This window comes from Larimichthys crocea, chromosome XXII, assembly GCF_000972845.2.
Source record: "Larimichthys crocea isolate SSNF chromosome XXII, L_crocea_2.0, whole genome shotgun sequence".
NCBI classification, from domain to species: Eukaryota; Metazoa; Chordata; class Actinopteri; family Sciaenidae; genus Larimichthys; species Larimichthys crocea.
Genome location: NC_040032.1, coordinates 11,914,150 through 11,934,077, shown reverse-complemented (window position 1 = coordinate 11,934,077; position 19,928 = coordinate 11,914,150). Strand labels below are relative to the sequence as shown.

The following is a 19,928-nucleotide window of genomic DNA, read 5'->3' as shown; positions in this document are numbered from 1 at the left end:
CTTCATATACATATACATTTGCATGCTTTTGTCTAGGCACGAATGCTTAAATACTAACTTGTATACATGTGGGTGGGTGGCTACTGCTTTATGTACACCGATGGTGAGATGCTGCTCAAGTGCATAAGGAGCAGGAGGTGCTAGAGAGAGAGAGAGAGAGAGAGAGGGGAGGGGGGGCGGATAATCCACTGAAATGACAAGCTGCATAAGAAATTATTCACAGCTCTCACAAGGCCCTTCACTTTTGAAAGACATCGCTGTGAGGGGCTTACAGCTCAAGACCTGAATGTTTTCAAGGTAGTGGGCTTGAATTTTCAATTTGGATCCAATCAGGCCTAATCTACATTTGTCGTCTGTTCGGTGGCTGCAAGGGGGGGGGGGGGAGTGCAGAGAGGAGAAGGAACCGTGTGCAGTCAATCTGAAATGTTGCTAAGTAACAGAGATGGCAGACGAGGTGGTGAAATGAATGTGATATAGCGCTGTGCAAATCCCTGCTTCTCACACAGTTTTTTCCCTTTTTCTCCTCTTTTTCTTCACCCAACCATCTCTCTCTCTCTCCCTCCCTCCCTCCCTCTCTCCTTTCTCTTTCACTCACTCCCATAGGTCCCCCATGTGAGATCTGCAAAGCTGAAAGGCGCCACTGACGGAGCCACAGCCGGGCCTTAGGACAGACATCCCAAACATCCACAGCCACGGAATGTGTCAACATCTTTGTGGTGAAATCCCGCTGACTCCTCACTTGCTGCTCACATAAGCCTGGAGCTGGGTCTTCTGGGATTCTACGGTGTTTAAAGGCATATAACAATGCCTGGGAGGCCCACCTGCCCCAGATTGCCTCCAACCATGGTTGCTGTTTCACCACAGTGCTGACTGCGCCCACTACAGAGAGGGATCACATCCGGCCAGGGCTCCTTCAGTCCCCCTGCAGACTTACTCTCTGCATTTGCCTGCCCTCTTTTTGGTATTTAGGAAGTACATGCCACTGTCAACCAGATGACCTAGTGGACATTTGTTTCCCAGTAGCAGTGCTGAACCATACGAGGGGATCCTAGTATTGAACATGACTCATGGGGAGGAGCCTGGCCCTGAGACACACAAGGATTCAGCTGTTCTAACTTATCTGGAAGGTTTACTGATGCATCCAGTGGTAGCCGGGCCTGGGGCCACGGCAAGCGGGAGGTCTGAGGCTGCCCACAGCAACCAGGAGCAGGGCGACAAGGTGGGCGGGCCCTTCCAACTGCCCAACCATGGCCCCACAGCTCCCAAGGCTGGAACCAACGGGCCTACACTGGGTTCTACGCAGCACCTAAAGAAGGCCCGCCTACTGCGCTCTGGAGCCTGGAATGATCCAGGAAGCCAGCGGATGAGTTCACCTCCAATGGAGTTGAATGGCCAAGGGGGAGGCCTGCAAAACGGAGCGCTAGAGGGATCTCCTCATGCCGGGGAGAGCACCCTGTTGGCTTCCCTGCTTCAGTCATTCAGCTCACGGCTTCAGAGTGTGGCGATGTCTCAGCACTCTACCAAACCCCCCAGTGAGTGTTCCTCCCCCTCCAAGGCACCACCCGCAGACAAAGAGCCGCTTCCGGTGTATGGCACGGCCTCGAGCCGCTTGAAGGGCCTAATGAGGAAGAGCAAACTTCAAAATCACAGCAACACACCTTACAGCCGCCGAGGGCACAGTCAGGACAGACCACCAGAATCACCTCGGTCGGTACACAGTGCCACGCCACCCTCTGCTCCTACATCTGCTGAATCTGTGTCCTGCGCAGAGCGTCTGAAGGCGGTGGCCAACATGGTGAAAATCCGTTCTAGTCCAGCACCTTCACCCAAGCCCAGCGTGGCCTGCAGTCAACTGGCCCTGCTGCTGTCCAGTGAGGCCCATCTCCAGCAGTACTCCAGAGAGCATGCGCTCAAAGCCCAACTCTCGGGAAGATCTGCCAGCGAGAGACTTGCTGCCATGGCAAACCAGCAGCATCAGGACAAAAGGCCACCTAGTGTAGGAGGGACTCTGCCTGGAGCCCCAGACACACTAAGCTCCTTAACAACCCAAAATGGAATGACAACAACAACTACAATAACAACCACACTCCCTCGAACAGCCCTGTCTAGTCCACAGAGCCCCTCTTTGCTGCGTGGTCATAGCCAAAGCTCCCCACCCACTCCCCCACATGCTCCAAACCACACTCACAGCCAGCCACCTAGGGAGAAGCGAGGCTTTGACTCACGTCCAACCCGACCCCCCCAGACATGCAGCAGCTTGCTGCTGCTGCTACTCAACAACCACAACAACCAGAAGCAGCTGACCAAGAATGGGCACCTGGAGGACAGCTGTGGTATCCTGCCGCCAAGCGGTTCCTCATCAGTCACATCGGACAGCGAGTGCTCCACCCAGGAGAGGAGCCTGACCAAGGACAGCAGCGATGCAGAGAGTTCGTACTCAAGTTGCTCTCCCATTGACCTTTCCATGAGAAACCGGGCACAGGACATAGGGCCCAAAACTTCTACCCCCTCTTCCTCCTTCTCCACTTCAACCTCCACCCTCTCCTCTTCTACAACTGTGTTTTCCTCCACTCCAGTTGCTTTCTCCCCTCAAGTTTCCGCTCAAGCCTCCACCACAGCCTTTTCTCCGTGCTCTACTGTTGTCTCCTCTGTTTCCACTGCTATTTCTTCATCCTCCTCCTCCTCTATCTCCACATCCTCCCTGGACAAACTAACAGAATCTTTAATAAATAAGTGGAAGCCAGAGTCATCTGGATCAAAGGTGTCTCAGAACAGGGAGCCTGAAATGAGTCCAGACCTAAAATCCCACCCTAAGGTCACACTCATGCAGCTCCTTCTTGAGCGCAGAAATAATGAGATGGTTAATAAGAGCGTAGGTAACCAGGATTTGCCACTTGATATAACTATGGCCACCATGTCTCGAGGCCAAACGAAGGGACTGGTGCCCTGGGAGGAGACCAGGACAAAAAGCCCCTTAGATAGACCTGCAGCTCCAGCCCAGCCCCTGTACCCACTTAGTCGTGACCCTGGTAGCGCACTATCCCCGTACTCTTACCCCTCCCCCCATGTCCAGTCCAGCCCACTAGATTTGTGTAAGTCTAAAGCCTTCCCTGCTGAGAAGGCTTCTGAGCCCGCCTTCAGTGCCAGTAAACTGTTACAGAATCTGGCTCAGTGTGGCACAGCTTCCTCCCCACCCATCCCCCCCAGCAAAGGGGCTGGTCAGGAGCTCGATGCCAGCAGGCCCCTTGCCCTACTGGAAAGGCTCAATGCTCCGATCCATAGGACCACCACCACTCCACTCTCCGACGGACCCTCAGGCAGTGGCACACCTTTCAGTCAGAAGGAAGCTTCTCCTCCTGCACCACAGATCGAGAACCTCCTAGAGAGGCGCACTGTCCTGCAGCTCCTTCTAGGAACGGGCTCAGCTACTGCTACAGTCGGCCGCAAAGATAGGCCCGGTGGTAGCGGTAGGAGGAGTGTGGAGATGCCAGGGGGTTGCTATGAGAGGAGCCCAGGTCCGTCTATCATCTGTGACAGCTCTAATGGCCCCCCTTTGGACATAAAGGTCAAAACGGAGATTACAGAGGAGGTGGGACCGTCCTCGGCCATGTCTGAGGACTCCAGCAGCAGAAAGAGACCGAGTGGCTACGAGAAGAATAGCAGCCTCTCAGATTCTCAGCAGGACTTTAAAACAGAACCACGGCCTGCAGAGGTCATAGCAAAATATGGCCTCCTCAGCCAGTTGCTTAAACAACAGACTGCTACCTACTATACCAGTGCTGCTGTGCAGGCTGAGTCACAGCCCAGACAGGTTAAAGAGGAACAGAGGGAGTATCCAAGTCCAAGTCCCAAGAAGAGGCGCTTGTGCTCTGATCGGACTGATAGTTTGAATAATACCAGCTCTCCAAGAGCTGTGGACAGTGGTGACACAAACATTTTTGCCTCTTCTGCTGTTCAGGAAGAGCCTGACCAGCATAGGAGTCTGAAGGAAGAGGAGGCTCCTCCAAGGAGCCCACCAAGTGAAACACTCACCAGAGAGAGTCGGGGCTTCAATGTGCTCAAACAGCTGCTGCTCTCTGACAATTGCCTGAAGGAGCTGTCTCAGCAGCCCCGGGGGACACCCAGTCCCTCCGTCCTGCAGGCCAATGGCAAGGCCAACGGCAGCATTCTCAGTCAGCCTTCCCATAATCACAGCTTCCTCCACCTGCCCAGCTGGCACCCACATGGTTCCCTCAACTCAGGGCTTCCGAATAATCTCAGACCATTGCCCACCCCCCCTGCAGGTGACAGCCCTATCCGCACCCCCTGGAGCCGCCACCCATCTCCGTGGCCAGTTACTCAAAAACGGGACCCCCCTACTCTAGTCAAACAGGAGCCTGAGAGCCCTGTGCGATGGAGTAGTCAAGAGAACAACGGGGAGGAGGAGGAGGAGGGCTGTGACTCAAACCTGGACTCTCCACGGCTCTCACGCTCCAACCCCATCCTCTATTACATGTTGCAGAAAGGCAGCATTCAGCTGAGGAAGGAGGTGAGGGATCAGGCGGAGGGAACCCAGTCTGTGGTCAGAGTTAAAGAAGAGCCAATCAGTGACATGCATGCTTATGAACACAGTCTGCGCTCCACCCCACAATCACCGACCCACAATGACAAGCACAGCCGTGAGAGCCAGGGGCTGAGCCAATCATCTGAATAGGAGTTGTATCAACTACAGAGAAAAACAAAACTGAATGAGATTCATTGACTCTTTTACTTTTTCATTTTTTAACGACTTGCCAAATTGGTTTGATGAGACAAATAACAAAGAATGAAAAAAAAAAATGTTTTTTTTTTTTGTTTTGTTTTTTAATGGAATAGAGCAAGTTCAAATTCAAAGGCATACTTGCATTGCTTTTTCAATTTTAAATAGTGAGGTCATGGAATGGTACAAAACAGGTCTATCATAGCAAAATGTCTGATTGATTGAACCAAAAACTACACAGCTGTCACAAATTTGACCTTTCTCCCCATCAGTGATTATCATGTACCGCACATTTCATTTCGTCAAATTATGAAGTCCTCCTTTTTACAATTCGGTCTTGGCTTTGCACTTTTTTTTTATTTTTTATTTGTATCTAAATTGTTCACATCTCACTATTCCATGTCCTCTTTGTTGCCTGCCATAAAACATTTAGAAAGAACATTTCAGGCGACATTTATTATTGATGACTCCAAAAATGTTAGCGCTCGGTTCATCGGACATTTATTTATTTTCTCCATCAGAACATTTTCAGATAGACAAAGTCCTATCAATTTTAGATAAGATTCTAAATAAAGTCATTTTGGGGTAGATACAGCGGTCTATTACAACAATGTACATGATAAATTCATTCAAAGGAGGACCTTGAAAACAATATCCACACTGCGATAGCTTCAGTGAGGATCCTACCATGATGAATGCTTTGTCTTGCTTTTCCTCGAGATTTATGGTGTGGTATAATTATCAGTGGAGTAAGAATATATCAATGGAGGTTTGAATGGTCACAACTCATTGAATTACGCTTTTTTATTTCATTTGAATTGAACTTTTTTAAGGGCACATTTCGACAGTGCAAATTCAGGGTGACGCGTTGTGCAAATTGTGCAGTTTTTTGAGCAGATGGGTCAGCAGAGCACGTGCGGTGCTTACAGTTGAGCAACTGTACGTAAACAGGTTTCTAGAGCAACAGTTAAAAAGGCTGCAGTGTCTGAGAAACGAATTTTTTTTTAACCATCCTGGGTAAAAACCCGCACCACTTTACTTCATGCACATGACAAAACTTTTGAGTGTGAAGCACACTTTTTCTTTTTCTTTTTCATCACGTACAAAAGGAGCATCCAGAGTTTGCACTATCGAGTGTCCTTTTCAGAATAATTTAATGGCATGTAATAAAAAAATGTCAGTATTGTTATCTGTTGAGAATTTGACAGGTTGTGCTTTTATTTCATCATTTCTTAACTGTTGTGGTTTATGAACATTATTTTTTTTTTTCTGTTTTTGTTTTTTTGTGGCAGTCTCTTAACTCATAAAATGTCAAAAGAATTGCATGGTAATTAAGAGAGGACCACAGGTACATCTTTTGTTTTTTAAAAGCAGCTGGATATGTGTACCTGCCCCCCAATAATCACCAAGACATGTTGGTGTCTTGAGGGATATCTGGTATCTAGCTCCTTATTTTGATTGTACTGTATTCTTTTCAGTTAATTTCACACACTGCTTTATCCATTTAGTCTTGTGATCTTTTTAATACATATACCTATGAAGTACGTCTCTTCGATAATACATTTTCACAATGGTTAAATATATTTGTGTAAATAGTACTTTCAGTATGAAAGATGACTATTTTGTAATGTTTAAGAAAAGATATTACCCTAGTTTTTAATGCCCTGATATGTAAATATGAATTATATGCGTACAAGTGTACATACAAAGGCAGAGGATGCTATGCCCATCTTTTTTTTTTTGGTTGGTTTGTTCTTTGCATGTGTCTCTATGTGGTAAATGATAATCTATCCTGCGCTGTGTTGTGTAATAATGTCTGACTCTCCTCACTGCTGCCTGTTGCATGCAGACGCATGGGAACTACCTGTGTATCCCTACTGGTGATGGGGGAAAATGTCAAGTCTTAAAATAGGTCTTTTTTTATCACAGAGAGAGGTTCGTTTAGAATATGAACAGTCCCTAAATAACCACAGACTGTCGAGCAAGTTGATTAAAAATGTGTGAAAAATAAACGTGCATTGAATATTTTTGTGATTTTCTTTTTCTGTTACTGGTTAACAAAGCTCTGTGAAAGAGCTCGGGGCTATAGTGTGGGGATTGACGTACAATCATAGATCTGCATTGTGCATCTAAGAAATACATTTGTAGCATCAAATATTAAAAAAGAAAAAAGAAAAAAAAAAGAAGAAGGTGTTTCATTTTTTCATGTGAAGACCTGAAACATTATTTCATTTTTTATGTTTTCATTTTTGGTGTTCATTTGCACTGATATCTCAGAAATAAAGTACTAAAATGCATGACCTAGTATGAATGTGTTCCTCTTTTTCCGAGTTTGCTGTTCAGAAGTCTGTTGTTCTTCTGCACAAATTGGGGGATGTGTGCAAGTATATCAGATATTATGTTATCCAGGAGAAGCTCTAGTCTTTCAGGTGCCACCCTGAAAACGAACACAACGAACCTCGCACGTCTTTAGTTAAAACGAAACACGGCAACCAACAGGGAAATCGTGACACCATACATCCCAGTATATGACTTGCTTTGTTATTATTATTAAGAAGGACATCAAAGCCAAACTGCACTTTGTGTAATCAAAGACTCCAATAAAGCAGAGTGAGGGGATGTCCTGTATTTGCCCTAAGACTTCTGCTTCTGAGTTGGCTGCTGTTCGCTACAGTGCTGAGTCTTAACAAAGGCAGGAAAGACACTGAAAGGAGGGAGGCGACATGGAGGTCACCAGATGTACGCTGAATGCTCAAGGATGTGCCTCACAAAATGGAACATATATCTTTTGAAACTGAAAATAGATTTCATTCTTTGTGCACCAGAACTCAACGGTTGAGTCCAGAAAGTTGTCTCATTTGGGCCGATAATCTTCTCGACTTGATGAAAACAGCCTGTAGCGTGAGACTTACTAAAGGTGAAGATGAGTTCAAGCTAAACTTCCCTCGCTCTGGGTTTGAATATGAAGTCCAGTGGGTGAACAGACGGCTTTTTGTCTGCAGTGCACTTTTGAAATCACAGTGCAGTTCCTCAGCCCTGACTTCCCTTTTATTTAATACTCCCCATGACTGACTGCACTCTCTTTAAACTCCCAGTAACCTTTCCCCTCTGTGAACTTCTCCATTTCAAGATTCTTATCAAGGCTGAACCACCAGTAACCTCTTGATTTCCTCTGATTGCCGAGCAGCGGCAAACATAAAGGAGCGAGTCACAAGTTTAAGCTGAGGTCAAGGTGTAAAACTTGACAATCGGCTGTTTGTCTGTGGCTTCTCTCTTTGATTTCCTGACCTCAGCATGAGGCCAAAAGGATGTGAGCGCTGCACACCAGGCCACCAATGACTCAACTAGAGGCCAAGGACTTGGAAGTCCCACAACAGGCATTTCATAGTTATGAGGCCTCCAAAAACTATTTCCTGACGTTACAGATGCTTGTTCTCTGACAAACAACTTAATGACTGCACTTAATGTGCTCGGTCAAAGGTTTATCTACATGGGAACGCACAAACTGTTTAAAACATCAGCCACCACTGTGCATAGCTTCGAGTTGCAAATGAGATACTTTCTCGTTAGGTGCTTTGTTTATTCACATGGAGGCCATACAGAGTTAACACTTGTCACCAGTTTCCATAGTGATTGGTGTGATAAATATGCTCACAGATGTTCGATCACCCTCTCCACATACACAAGTGTTTGAACTTTGAGCACATGGTTTGACCTACATGTTATGTAAACACACACACACACACACACACAATGTGATTAGCATTTTATGGGTCGCATGATCCCATTTGGAGCGTCATAGCGGCGGAATATATTAAGTAAATGCAAAACTACAGTTTGAAACTTTGCCTTGTTCAATGCTGCTGCGTGGGAGCAGCGCCTCACGTAGTCAGACAACAATAAAGAGGATAAAGCAAACACCTGGGGAAACTCCTGCTCTGAGAAAGGAGGTCAAATTGGTTTATTTTCCCAACCTTATAGCGGTTCCCCCCACTGGGGCCTTCGCTTTTGAAGACGTACCTCTTTGTGAAGTCTGTTTCTTAACCCCCTGGGGTCGTGACCTTTTGCTCCCTCTCTTTGCCCTGACCTGGCTGATCCTGTTTCCCGGGACAGGATCAACTGTTGCCTGCAGCTGTGACACCTCCCCCCCCCACCACCATCACCACCTCCATCCACCCTCCCTGTCTTCACACACATACACACACACACACAAACCACACACCACAAGCACCTCTCCCCCTCCTCCCAAAGCATTAAATTCACTCTTCTAAGGGGTTTTTTGTGTAAATATGACAAGTGGCAGCGTGGCTTCTTTCCTTTCATGGCTGATAGCCTCTTGACCCTCGCCGGTTCCCATACATGAAGCAGTAATTAGTCATAAATGACTAATAAGCTTGATGCGTAGAGAGGAGGGTGGAAAGAATAAGTCGAAAGTGAAAAGCCTACAGGGTATAAAGTACAAATACAGGAATTTACCGAGGGTTTCTTTTCCCTTTTTTTATTTTTATAGTTGCTACTATTGTAAATATATATATATATATCAGAAAGGCTTCCTCTTTGGTGGCCATGTGTAAGCATGTAAACAGACTCAATGTAATATTCATGATGAGTGGAAGTCCCTGTGGTCCACAGTTCAGCCTGTCAGCTTGAGGGATCTTGGCTGACACTGAAAGAACATGGATGATATTTGCCATGTCGGATAAGCACAAGGGTAAATGTTTTACCAACTGGCAAGGGAGAACTAGCGATGTCAATCTCCTGTCAGCCCTCGTGGATCTCCTCCGAAGTGGAAACGTTCCCCCGTTGCCTTTTTAAAGAAGTTCTTGCTCATATATGTGAAGCTGGAAGTAAACCGTCTCTGCGGTCAATAATATTTGGTCTTGACACGATCTGACCTTTACTTATTCTCAGTTTAGACTATTAAGATGTTCTGTGAGAATAAAAAAAAACTTCAGGAAATGTATCTACCGCTAACTTCCTGTATGTTCACATCACAAATGATGACGCTGTGGTTGATCTGCTGGGGTCGTGAACTTTCCAAGTAAACATTTCTCGAAATCCCCGGTAGAATGAGAAAGGGCAGTTCAGTGTCAACCAGTCTGGCTGAGACCAGCTTGGGATGTGAACTTTGAGCTGCGGGGGCTAAGGGCCATTTAGGATGAAGCATGCCGAATTTAACTCTGTTAAGTTTGTGCTCTGATGTTCCACTCAGTGTGAAGTCATACAGAAAAACTAATAGAGCTGCAGCTGGCATTCAGAAGGGACTTGTTCACATCTCGGAAAGAATTATAAGAGCGCCTAACAAGTCTGACAAAGTGATAGAGTATTAAGAAGAACAAACTTTGCCATCGTTTATTATTTTACATGTTGAATTCATTTATACTTGTTATTTAACTGTTGGCATGCCTCTATGGCCCAGACAACAAAAAGATACATACCATACGTTTTTAGTTCAGACATTCATATCCCATGCGGAATTAACTGTAACTACTCTGGTGAGACTCCGACTTTTCATCTAGCGCCACCATCAGGTCAAATTTTCAATTTGTCTCATACTTTATGACCAAATACCAATCGGCCTTAGCTGTACCTTTTGTTGAATGCTGATTAACAAATGTCGGCATGCTCTCACCACTATTTATCATGGTGAACATGCTAAATGTGAACATGTGTAACACATGTGCCAAATTGCAGCCGCTAACATGACGTGTGCAGGGTGTTAGTCATGACCTAAAAATGACATTTATGTATATTTTATGCTAGAAATTATTATATTTTTTTAAACAAAGTTTGACTGGATTATATATATTAAATGTCACATTTGCACTCAGCACAGGTGAACACATGAAAAATATGAAACAAAACAGATGTAATCATTAGGGAAACCCTTTCTCTTCAACGCTGTGGTAAAATCCTGCTTTGGGGCGTTAACTTGGCTTTAAAAGAGCCTAATAAATATAAAATTGAGTTTATTACTGAAGGGGACTGAGTGGTGGAAAATGTCGACCGTCTTAAGAATTAGAAACCCAGGAAATGTCTGAAATGCTCACAAACAGAGATCTTGTCAGGATGCGCTACATGCAGCCACGACAGGGTTTAACTACTTCATTCTTTACACTGTCATAAAATCAATGCTCATATTGCACTCTGTGGAAAAGAACAACTAAGGGAAAGGACTCTTTCAGTCTTGTTTATAATTAAATCAACCAGGTATTATTGCTGCCGTGACTGTTTCCAACAAAATGCATGGATATGTGTTCACTGACTATATTGTTTGCTGTGCTATGATGCCTCACTGTGTTCATCTAACATCTATGATGGATGTCTGTATTTGATATTAAATATGAGGATCTGTCACTGAAACCTCTATGTGGCATGTAATTTCCCCCTGACCGAGTCTTATCTTGCTTATATGAAGCACAAGACCTCATATATGGTCAGATGTCAGATCAGTTTTTTATGGTTTCATGTTCTATGACTAAATATCCTGTTAGGGAACTATCAGTTCGCAGTGTTGAAAATATTTTTTGAGGTTTCCTGCAACAAAGAAGTTGAATTTTATTGACACACATACATTTAATCCAAGAGAGCAACTCCTATCAATGCAACGCTAGTCCATGTGTAACTCTAATATTTCCTTTTCTTCTATAAACTAACCTCGTGTGAGATAGCGTGTCATCAAAATTGCATAATTATGTATTAAGATTCACCAATTAAGCGCTTGTGCATTTTAAAATGGTGGCAGATAATGAGTTTCAGTATGCTTGCCTGCCTGCTTCAAGAAGAGATCCTAACAATTGTATCAAATTTCAGAGCGACTGTGCCAACTCATTTGGACTTAAAGCCATTATGTGATAGACTACACTCATAAAAATTATCACAACTCAATTTCTTATAGTGACCGGCACAATGGTCTGATCTAGAAGCGGGTGGATGATAATGGATGATGCTTTGTCAGCCATATTCGGAGACATGTAATTGCCGCAAGCCCTTAGTTAATAAAAAAAATAAAAAATGCTTTAGTCACAATAACTCTACAGTATCCATCTGCAGCCTTGGAGTCCGGCCTGTCCCTAAAACCCCTGAGTAAAAACATGGACAGCGAGGGGGAAACTTGGCACGTGCACAAACAGACTCAAGAGGGCAGCATAGAGATGGCCATGGACGCATTTCAAGATTTTTGTTTCCAAAACACTGTTGCAATATAATGTGTATACAGAGTGTGTGCACGGAGCCAACTCCACCTGCCTTATTCTAGTGACAGACTCGGCTGGTAAGACTTGCTAAAAAATTGAGAATCCTGCTACTCAAAATGTTTTCATTCATTCATTTTCTTTTTCAGGATCCCAGGAATAAAGGACATCAATGTGACGCACGCATCAAGTCAAATAAAGTCATGGTGAAATGACGAGTAACAGCCAAAGCTGTTTAATATTTCTCTGTTTCATTCACTGTGTAGGCTAAAGGCTAAAGACATGATTTACCCACAGGGCAAGAAGATGCCCTGGGGCACCAATGACACTGAAAGCTACATATTTACTGCAGATGAATTTGAAATTCAGAATTAAATATGAATCACAATAAATGTGTGAGTGTGTGTAGGAATAGAGCCCACAGTTGAAGGACCTTGATGTTAAAAAGTGAGGCTTTGAAATTCATCAGTTGTATCAATACAACAGGATGGAGTCTGCATCCATGACCTTTTATTTTCTTGTTTATAAAGTTGCATAATATTTGCATGTTTAAAACGATGCTAAATGTAGTTTATGTTATGATTTTTAATATAACCTATTTTCTAAATTTGCATTAAAGCATGATTGTGATTTACGTTGTATTTGTGGTGGATTACTGAATCAGAGCGAGAGAAAGAGAGAAAGAGGAGGGGGGTTAAATGTCCTGGTGTGAGTGGAGCTATTATCATACAGCCCTCGGGCTCACTTTCAGGGTTCATTTTGATCTTCAACAAACAAGTCTGAGCTCTTTATATCAGCTTGTCAGCCAAGGAGCTATTCAGACTGCAGCGGCTACTGTTTGACTTTGCCAATTGATTCATCAACTTATTTTCTGATTGGTTTCCTGACAGCTTCCCAGATTCTCTGATTGATAGCTCTACCTCCTGCCTTGAGCTCAACTGTATGATGATGTGTCTGCCCAGACTAGAAGGATGTTTTAAAAGGTATTCTGGGTGTTTTAAGGTAACCTTCATGCACTCTGGCGGCCAGTCAATATTTCAGCATGCTGCACATAGAAGTATAAAATATTGATGAAGGTGGAGTGCTGAAAATTGGAAAGAGACTTTGTGATTCATAATGCTACTTGATTTACCAGGTGAAATCGTTTTCATGATTCATATCCTTTTGCACATTTCTTGCTGCTACTGTGTGGGTCAGGCGTTATGAAAGCTGGAGCTCCAAAGGAGGATGTTGCCATCTGCTGGAAAAAGGCTGAATGACACAGATATCAGCCAATGTTTGTACTGAAGGCAAAGAATGTATTAATATCCACCATATGTTTGTGCATATCAAATCAAAAGGCACTCAGCATGATTTTAACAACCACTCCTATGTGTAATATGTATGTATGTCATATATCCTGATGAAATCTCCCTTCATAATGTCCGTGTTGTTGCTGAATCCTTCCCACAATAACATATCAAAGTTCTGACTATTCCCATTAATATTTATATGCACTAGTTAGATGACACAGTTCATGTTAACAAAGCACGCTGACTGCTTCAGTTATAACTATTACAACAATGCTATCCCTGAACATCTAAAGGATGACCCAGTTCTGCGTGAGAGGACTGTTCTCTTCCAACTTGCACTGAATTAATCACAGCTGACGGATTTGAATGGCCAGTGTTTGGATGTTGCTGTTATTTGATCTGTCTGAATAATTGGGCCACAAATTGGACAACTGAATTTAGTCCTTTTATCCACAAATGATATTTAAAAAAAGAAACCTGTGTTGCTTAACCAGTGAACCTTCATGTCAGACTCCTGTATTTACATTTCACTGTCAACAGAAGAGTTACTGTGACTAGATAAATTATGAAAATGTGTCCCTAAAATGCACAAAATTAGTTCAGTCAGTGGTTCGGATATAGCTGCAAGTTCCAAATTGGAGGTGCAAACAGCTTTTAAACTCATGATTGCCAATACCAAAATATATTCAGTGTTGCTGTTCAGGCATGGGTGGACTAAAATTTGATCATATTTAGACTTTGAGAATGAAATTGACACTGTGAAGGAAGTGCTAAAGGAAGTATTCAGACACTTTACTCGAGTAAAAAGTATAACAATGTGAAAGTACTTCATCACAAGTAAAAGTCCTGCATTTATTTTACTTTATTTTAAGTATCAGCAGCCAATTAATACTCATAATGACCCTGAAGAATCATAGATTATCAAATATCGCCAGTGCATGTAAACAGCATTTTAATGTTAGCTGATCAAGGAAGTGTTCATTTATTATCTTATTACAATGGCAGATGTGTCCACTTGTTTTAAGAAAATTAGGTTTTTGCAGTGTTATTCCACTATGTGGAATATTACTTAATCCTCAATTACAGGTACCTCAATTGTACATAAGTACAGTACTTAGTAAGTACTTGGTTAGTTTTCACCACTGTAAAAATATTAGCAGTGGTGTCCACATGCCTCCATATTTCCATATTAAACAAAATGTATTTAATATATGCACTATTCAATAATAGTACACACAGGTTTGTGCAGTTACTACAGCTCCTCCTGGAGGCCACCTTTCCTTACTGGAGCTGAAGATAATTTGAGGTTTTGAGTATACTGAAGGCCACATGCTGAAGCCTTTATCTGGCTGAAGCGAAACTATAATAAACAACATGAACAGCAACAGGGCAAATGAATGATTCTCATGGTCTGTAACTACAAGCACATTTCATGAAACGGCATGAAAACATGAACCCTTAAATACAGCATCATTCCCTTTATTTTCTACTCACTGCTGTCATGTTGCTTATCATCGTGGCTACGCATATTTAGAGTATTCATATATTCTCAGTATCTACAGACAGTGATTGATGTCCCTGAACTCAAACCATCAAATCATTCTGTAAAATTGTGAATACAAAATGAAGTATGGATGCATTGTGAATTAACTGCATCCTTGCTTCATTTTGTATTCACAGTTTATATAGTTATGCATATTATTATATAGTTATACTCCAGATAATGATCATAATAATTCACCAGGTCAAATGTCTTTGGATGTATGTTTGGTGAATGGTTCTAATATTATGATGTTGAATTACTGAGTTAATCTACATCTCACAAAGCTGGTGATTCATTCCTTATGTATTATATGTTCATGTTGACTAGAAGAAAATACCAAGTACGCCTTGATGTGCGTGTGATCAAAGCAACACACTTTGCACAACTTCCTTTTAAGTAGAATGATAAACAGTATTCACACAGCATCTATAAGATCATATCTGCATGAACAGATCCATGGGACTTAGATTGAATATGTTTGTTTCTATTGCACTGAAATATACCAAAATAACATTCATCCATAGCTGGACAAACTATTGCACACCTGGTATTGAATATTTCAGAACAATCTCATAGATCTTGCTTCTGGTGAATGTAATATGATTACTATTTATTTTCCTTGGCACAAAGTGATATTTGACTTACTGCCTAAGAAATATAGCTAACATATAGATTCAAATGTAAGATTTTTTTAGGACCCCTTTCTTTAAATATGTTGGTAAAAGTCTTATAACTATTGTATTAAAAGGGATGATAGATGGCAATGAGGAAAACTGGCTAACTGTTTTTATAATTATTTTTTATATATTTAATTTCTTTAAAAAAGAAAATTGAATCTTTCTCTCAAAATTGATTTTATTGTTATTTTCTTTATTACTCTTTCTTTCTTTCTTTCTTTCCAGATTTGTATTTACTGCATCGCTGCTACTTGTAATTGGACTGAGCGTTTCCTCATGTCTGTGTGTGAATGTGTATATATGTGTATGTTTTTGTTTGTTTGTTTGTTTTTTGTTTTTAAACTTTATTTAAACAAACAATATTACATGACAAACAATGACAAACTCAGACAAAAATATAATAAATATAATAATAAAAAATATAATAATCACACATAAAGTAAAGTTGCTGTGGTGTATATCAAACATATAACAGGCATATCAACACTTGTGTATATAATATTATTATATGATTATTCACTAAAAACTCATTTCTTTTGTCTTTGAGGATAAACTCCCGTTCGAATATTTTGAGAGGACCAGTCCATCTCTCTGGAGCTGGACGAGATCAGGTCGTGAAGAGACTTCCACAAATTTTGTACAGTCTCACATTCATAAAACAGATGGTCTGTCATTTCAGTTTTCTACCACAAATTTAAATTTTCCATATATGTGTATGTACATATACTTATATCACACGTCTTCCCAGCTATCACAGCCTGTAGGGAGACGATTTCCTCTGAGTGTATTGTACTGTTTATATCACATAACAAGTAGCTGGAGATTTTTTGTGTGTGTGTGTGACCATGTTATTTTGTTGTTTGTTGTCTGTGTTTATGTCAGAAACATGTAATAATGTTATAATATATATATATATATATATTATATATATATATTATATATATATATATATATAATATATATATATCTATATAATATATATATATATATATAATATTATATATAGCCTTCTTGATGAGTTGCATTATGTATTTATATTTGACTTTTGTTGTTTCTCTTGCACTCAAATACCAATATATATATATATATATATTTTTTTTTTTTTTTTTGTGGCCATGTTGTTTTGTTGTTTGTGTCTGTGTTTATGTCAGAAAATGTAATAATGTATATTAATATATATATATATTATATATATTATATATATTAAAATATATATATATATATATATTAATTAATATATATATATAATATTCTAACACTACACACAGGAAATGTTGAAGCCTACATCTGTCTGCGAACAGAGGATTGTTTTCTTTTTCTTTTTTTAGGTTGTGCTCAATAATAAAATCACAAATATCAGGCCTTTTTATTATTATTATTATTATTATTATTATTATTATTATTATTGTTATTATTATTATTGTTTTTAATTATTGTATCCACGCTCTCGAGCCTTGACGTAAACACCGGGCAGACGTGAGTAATCGATCGCAGAGCTCGGGCAGAGGCAGAGCAATGTTTTCATCCCGCCTGTAGTCCACACACTCTGCCATGGCGCCCGTGATTAAGGAGGGGACGTCGTAGCATCGTGTTGTGTATTTACACTCGCTTCAGTTTTTGTTTTGGGGGGGAAAGGGGGGAAAAAAAATCATCGCATCGTTATCATTCTGCTACACCCGGTTTGAATTTTAATCTGAATTAATCTCTGAACATGACCGTGGAGCAGAATGTCCTCCAGCAGCATTCTCAGAAGGTAAGCTCGCTTTAGCCTCACTGCTACTGTAGCTACACAGCTGCTAACCAGCTCATTTAGTTAGTTAGTTAGTTAGTTAGTCAGTTAGTTAGTTAGCTGGTTGGGTTAACCTTTAGTTGTCGGTTTAATTTGTCCTAACTCGAACCAACCGTTTGGTAACGAGCCGTTAAGTAAACGTGTTTTTAAAGATAAAGGGCCTAGCGCGGAGCGTTATCCAACCGTTAGCCTAACGTTAGCCCAACGGTTAAAGTTTAAACCATAACACACCGTGTGTGTGTGTGTGTGTGTGTGTGTGTGTGTGTGAGAGAGACAGAGAGAGAAAGAGTTAGCGACAGCTAGCAGTTAAACGTATTAATATATATGGTGACGTTAGCATCGTGTGCTAACTGCGTCGTCAACTGAAAAAAAAACACGAGCCAACTGACAGCTAACGACTTTTTAACCGTTACCGCTAACCGTTTGTTTTCAACGGTCGGTTAGGCACCGTTAGACCGTTAACGTGCAATTATGATGAGTTGTTACTGCGTGTGTGTGTGTGTGTGTGTGTGTGTGTGTGTGGTTACGCATCACGTATCCGATATCTTTGTTTACAAAGTATGGCCAAAGGCAGAATCACAGCCGAGCCCTGCTGATGCTGAGCCGGGGAGGGGGGATTGAGCAAGACATGTCACCCCCGTTTATTTAAATCAAATCAGATTTAATTTGTACAGCTTTTTAAAGTATATTTAGCCTCGGAGGGCTTTACAATCTGTACAGGGAGTGACACCCTCTGTCCTTAGACCCTCGGTTCGAGTGAGGACAAAAAACCTTTAACTGGGAAAAAAGGTGGAAGAGCCACAGAGTACAATTACAATGACTGATAGAATGATTACAGTAGCAGTGGAACCTGTGATAGAGATAGAGAGACACAGATGCACAGCAGCAGCAAATCATAAACTAACTATAAACTGTGATGGAGATATGGTAACAATAATCACAGCAGCAGCCACGATCCACGAGAACCTGCTGGACCAGAGAGCACAGAGGAAGAAGTTCAGTTAGTAACATGTATTAATGAGACATGAATGTTTACAGATAGGGTCAGACCGGGTTACATTTGTAATCATAACCCCCCCCTGGTTTATGGGAGTGCATATAAGGGTCGATAATGTTGTTTATTTATGGGATTTATTTAGTGACCACCATAGATCTGGTTAGTTATGTAACCACTTTTAACCCGTGTTGCTGTTAGATGCGTGATTTAACCACACTACATACACTTCACTACCTCTGTCCCTGTAGTATAGATAGACAGACAGACTTTATTCATCCCAAGCTGGGAAATTACAGTGCAGCAGCAGCATTACACACAGTGACAACAGACAACATAAGAATAAAAATATAAATACAAACTATACATAATAAAATATCAAAATAGCAATAGTAAATAAAATATATTGTACAACAGTATATACAGCAAATTGACAGTGTTGATTAGGTGCAAAGTAAGAAAGGAGAAATGTGCAGTGAGTTTTTAGCTGTTATTATACAGGGTGCTGGCAGAGCTACTCTGTTAACCCCAAGAAACATTAGCTACCAGTGTGAGGTGAATATCTGACGGGGGGTGATGACAGTCAGAAATCCTGAGCATTGGCTAAAATAAATACTAAGCCTATCCATTGATGACTCAAACTTAAAAGTAGCAGTGTAACACAAACCCTATTATGCTGTCTGACCTTTGCAGGGGCTGAAATGAAGCCGTGAGAAACAACAATGACGGGCTAAATCTGTTTTTTTTTTTCTGGCAGAGGATCCCTCCTCTGTGGCTCTTCCACCTTTTTTTCCCGTTAAGGGTTTTTGTCCTCACTCGAACCGAGGGTCTAAGGACAGAGGGTGTCACTCCCTGTACAGATTGTAAAGCCCTCGAGGCTAAATGACTTTAAAAAGCATACAAATAAAATGATTTGATTTAAATAACCGGGGGTGACAAGTCTTGCTCAATCCTCCCCGGCTCAGCATCAGCAGGGCTCGGCTGTGATTCTGCCTTTGGCCATACTTTGTAAACAAAGATATCGGATACGTGATGCGTAACCCGGGACAACCACACACACACACACACACACACGCAGTAACAACTTCATAATTGCACGTTAACGGTCGGTGCCGACCGACCGTTAAAAAACAAACGGTTAGCGGTAACGGTTAAAAAGTCGTTAGCTGTCAGTTGGCTCGTGTTTATTTTTCAGTTGACGACGCAGTTAGCACACGATGCTAACGTTACCATATTATTAATACGTTTACTGGCTAGCTGTCGCTCACACACACACACACACACACACACACACACACAACACAACCACACACACACAGTGTGTTATGGTTTAAACTTTAACCGTGGGCTAACGTTAGGCTAACGGTTGGATAACGCTCCGCGCTAGGCCCTTATCTTTAAAAACACGTTACTTAACGGCTCGTTACCAAACGGTTGGTTCGAGTTAAGACAAATTAAACCGACAACTGAAGGTTAACTTAACCAGCTAACTAACTGACTAACTGACTAACTAACTAAAGGAGCTGGTTAGCAGCTGTGTAGTACAGTAGCAGTGAGGCTAAAGCGAGCTTACCTTCTGAGAATGCTGCTGGAGGACATTCGCTCACGGTCATGTTCAGAGATTAATCAAATTAAAATTCAAACCGGGTGTAGCAGATAATAACGATGCGATGATTTTTTTTCCCCCTTTCCCCCCCAAAAA

General features: G+C 41.8%; 2 protein-coding genes across 8 annotated transcripts in view; both read left to right on the top strand.

The window, feature by feature from the left end:
* Nucleotides 1-7,038, top strand: part of nrip1b (nuclear receptor interacting protein 1b) — a 33,797-nt gene extending 26,759 nt beyond the window's left edge. For all 3 annotated transcript variants that reach the window (XM_019255038.2, XM_019255039.2, XM_019255040.2), the window contains one exon: nucleotides 604-7,038. In XM_019255038.2, coding sequence (XP_019110583.2) covers nucleotides 1,061-4,693 — 3,633 coding nt within the window. In that variant the 5' untranslated portion in view covers nucleotides 604-1,060 and the 3' untranslated portion in view covers nucleotides 4,694-7,038. The remainder of the gene's footprint in view (nucleotides 1-603) is intronic.
* Nucleotides 7,039-16,924: 9,886 nt separating this feature from the next.
* The window catches only part of usp25 (ubiquitin specific peptidase 25), a 28,226-nt gene continuing 25,222 nt past the window's right edge, over nucleotides 16,925-19,928 (top strand). For 4 of the 5 annotated variants that reach the window (XM_019255036.2, XM_010745074.3, XM_010745072.3 and 1 more), the window contains exon 1: nucleotides 16,925-17,196. In XM_019255036.2, coding sequence (XP_019110581.1) covers nucleotides 17,155-17,196 — 42 coding nt within the window. In that variant the 5' untranslated portion in view covers nucleotides 16,925-17,154. The remainder of the gene's footprint in view (nucleotides 17,197-19,928) is intronic. The other variant, XM_010745075.3, reaches the window with a different exon arrangement.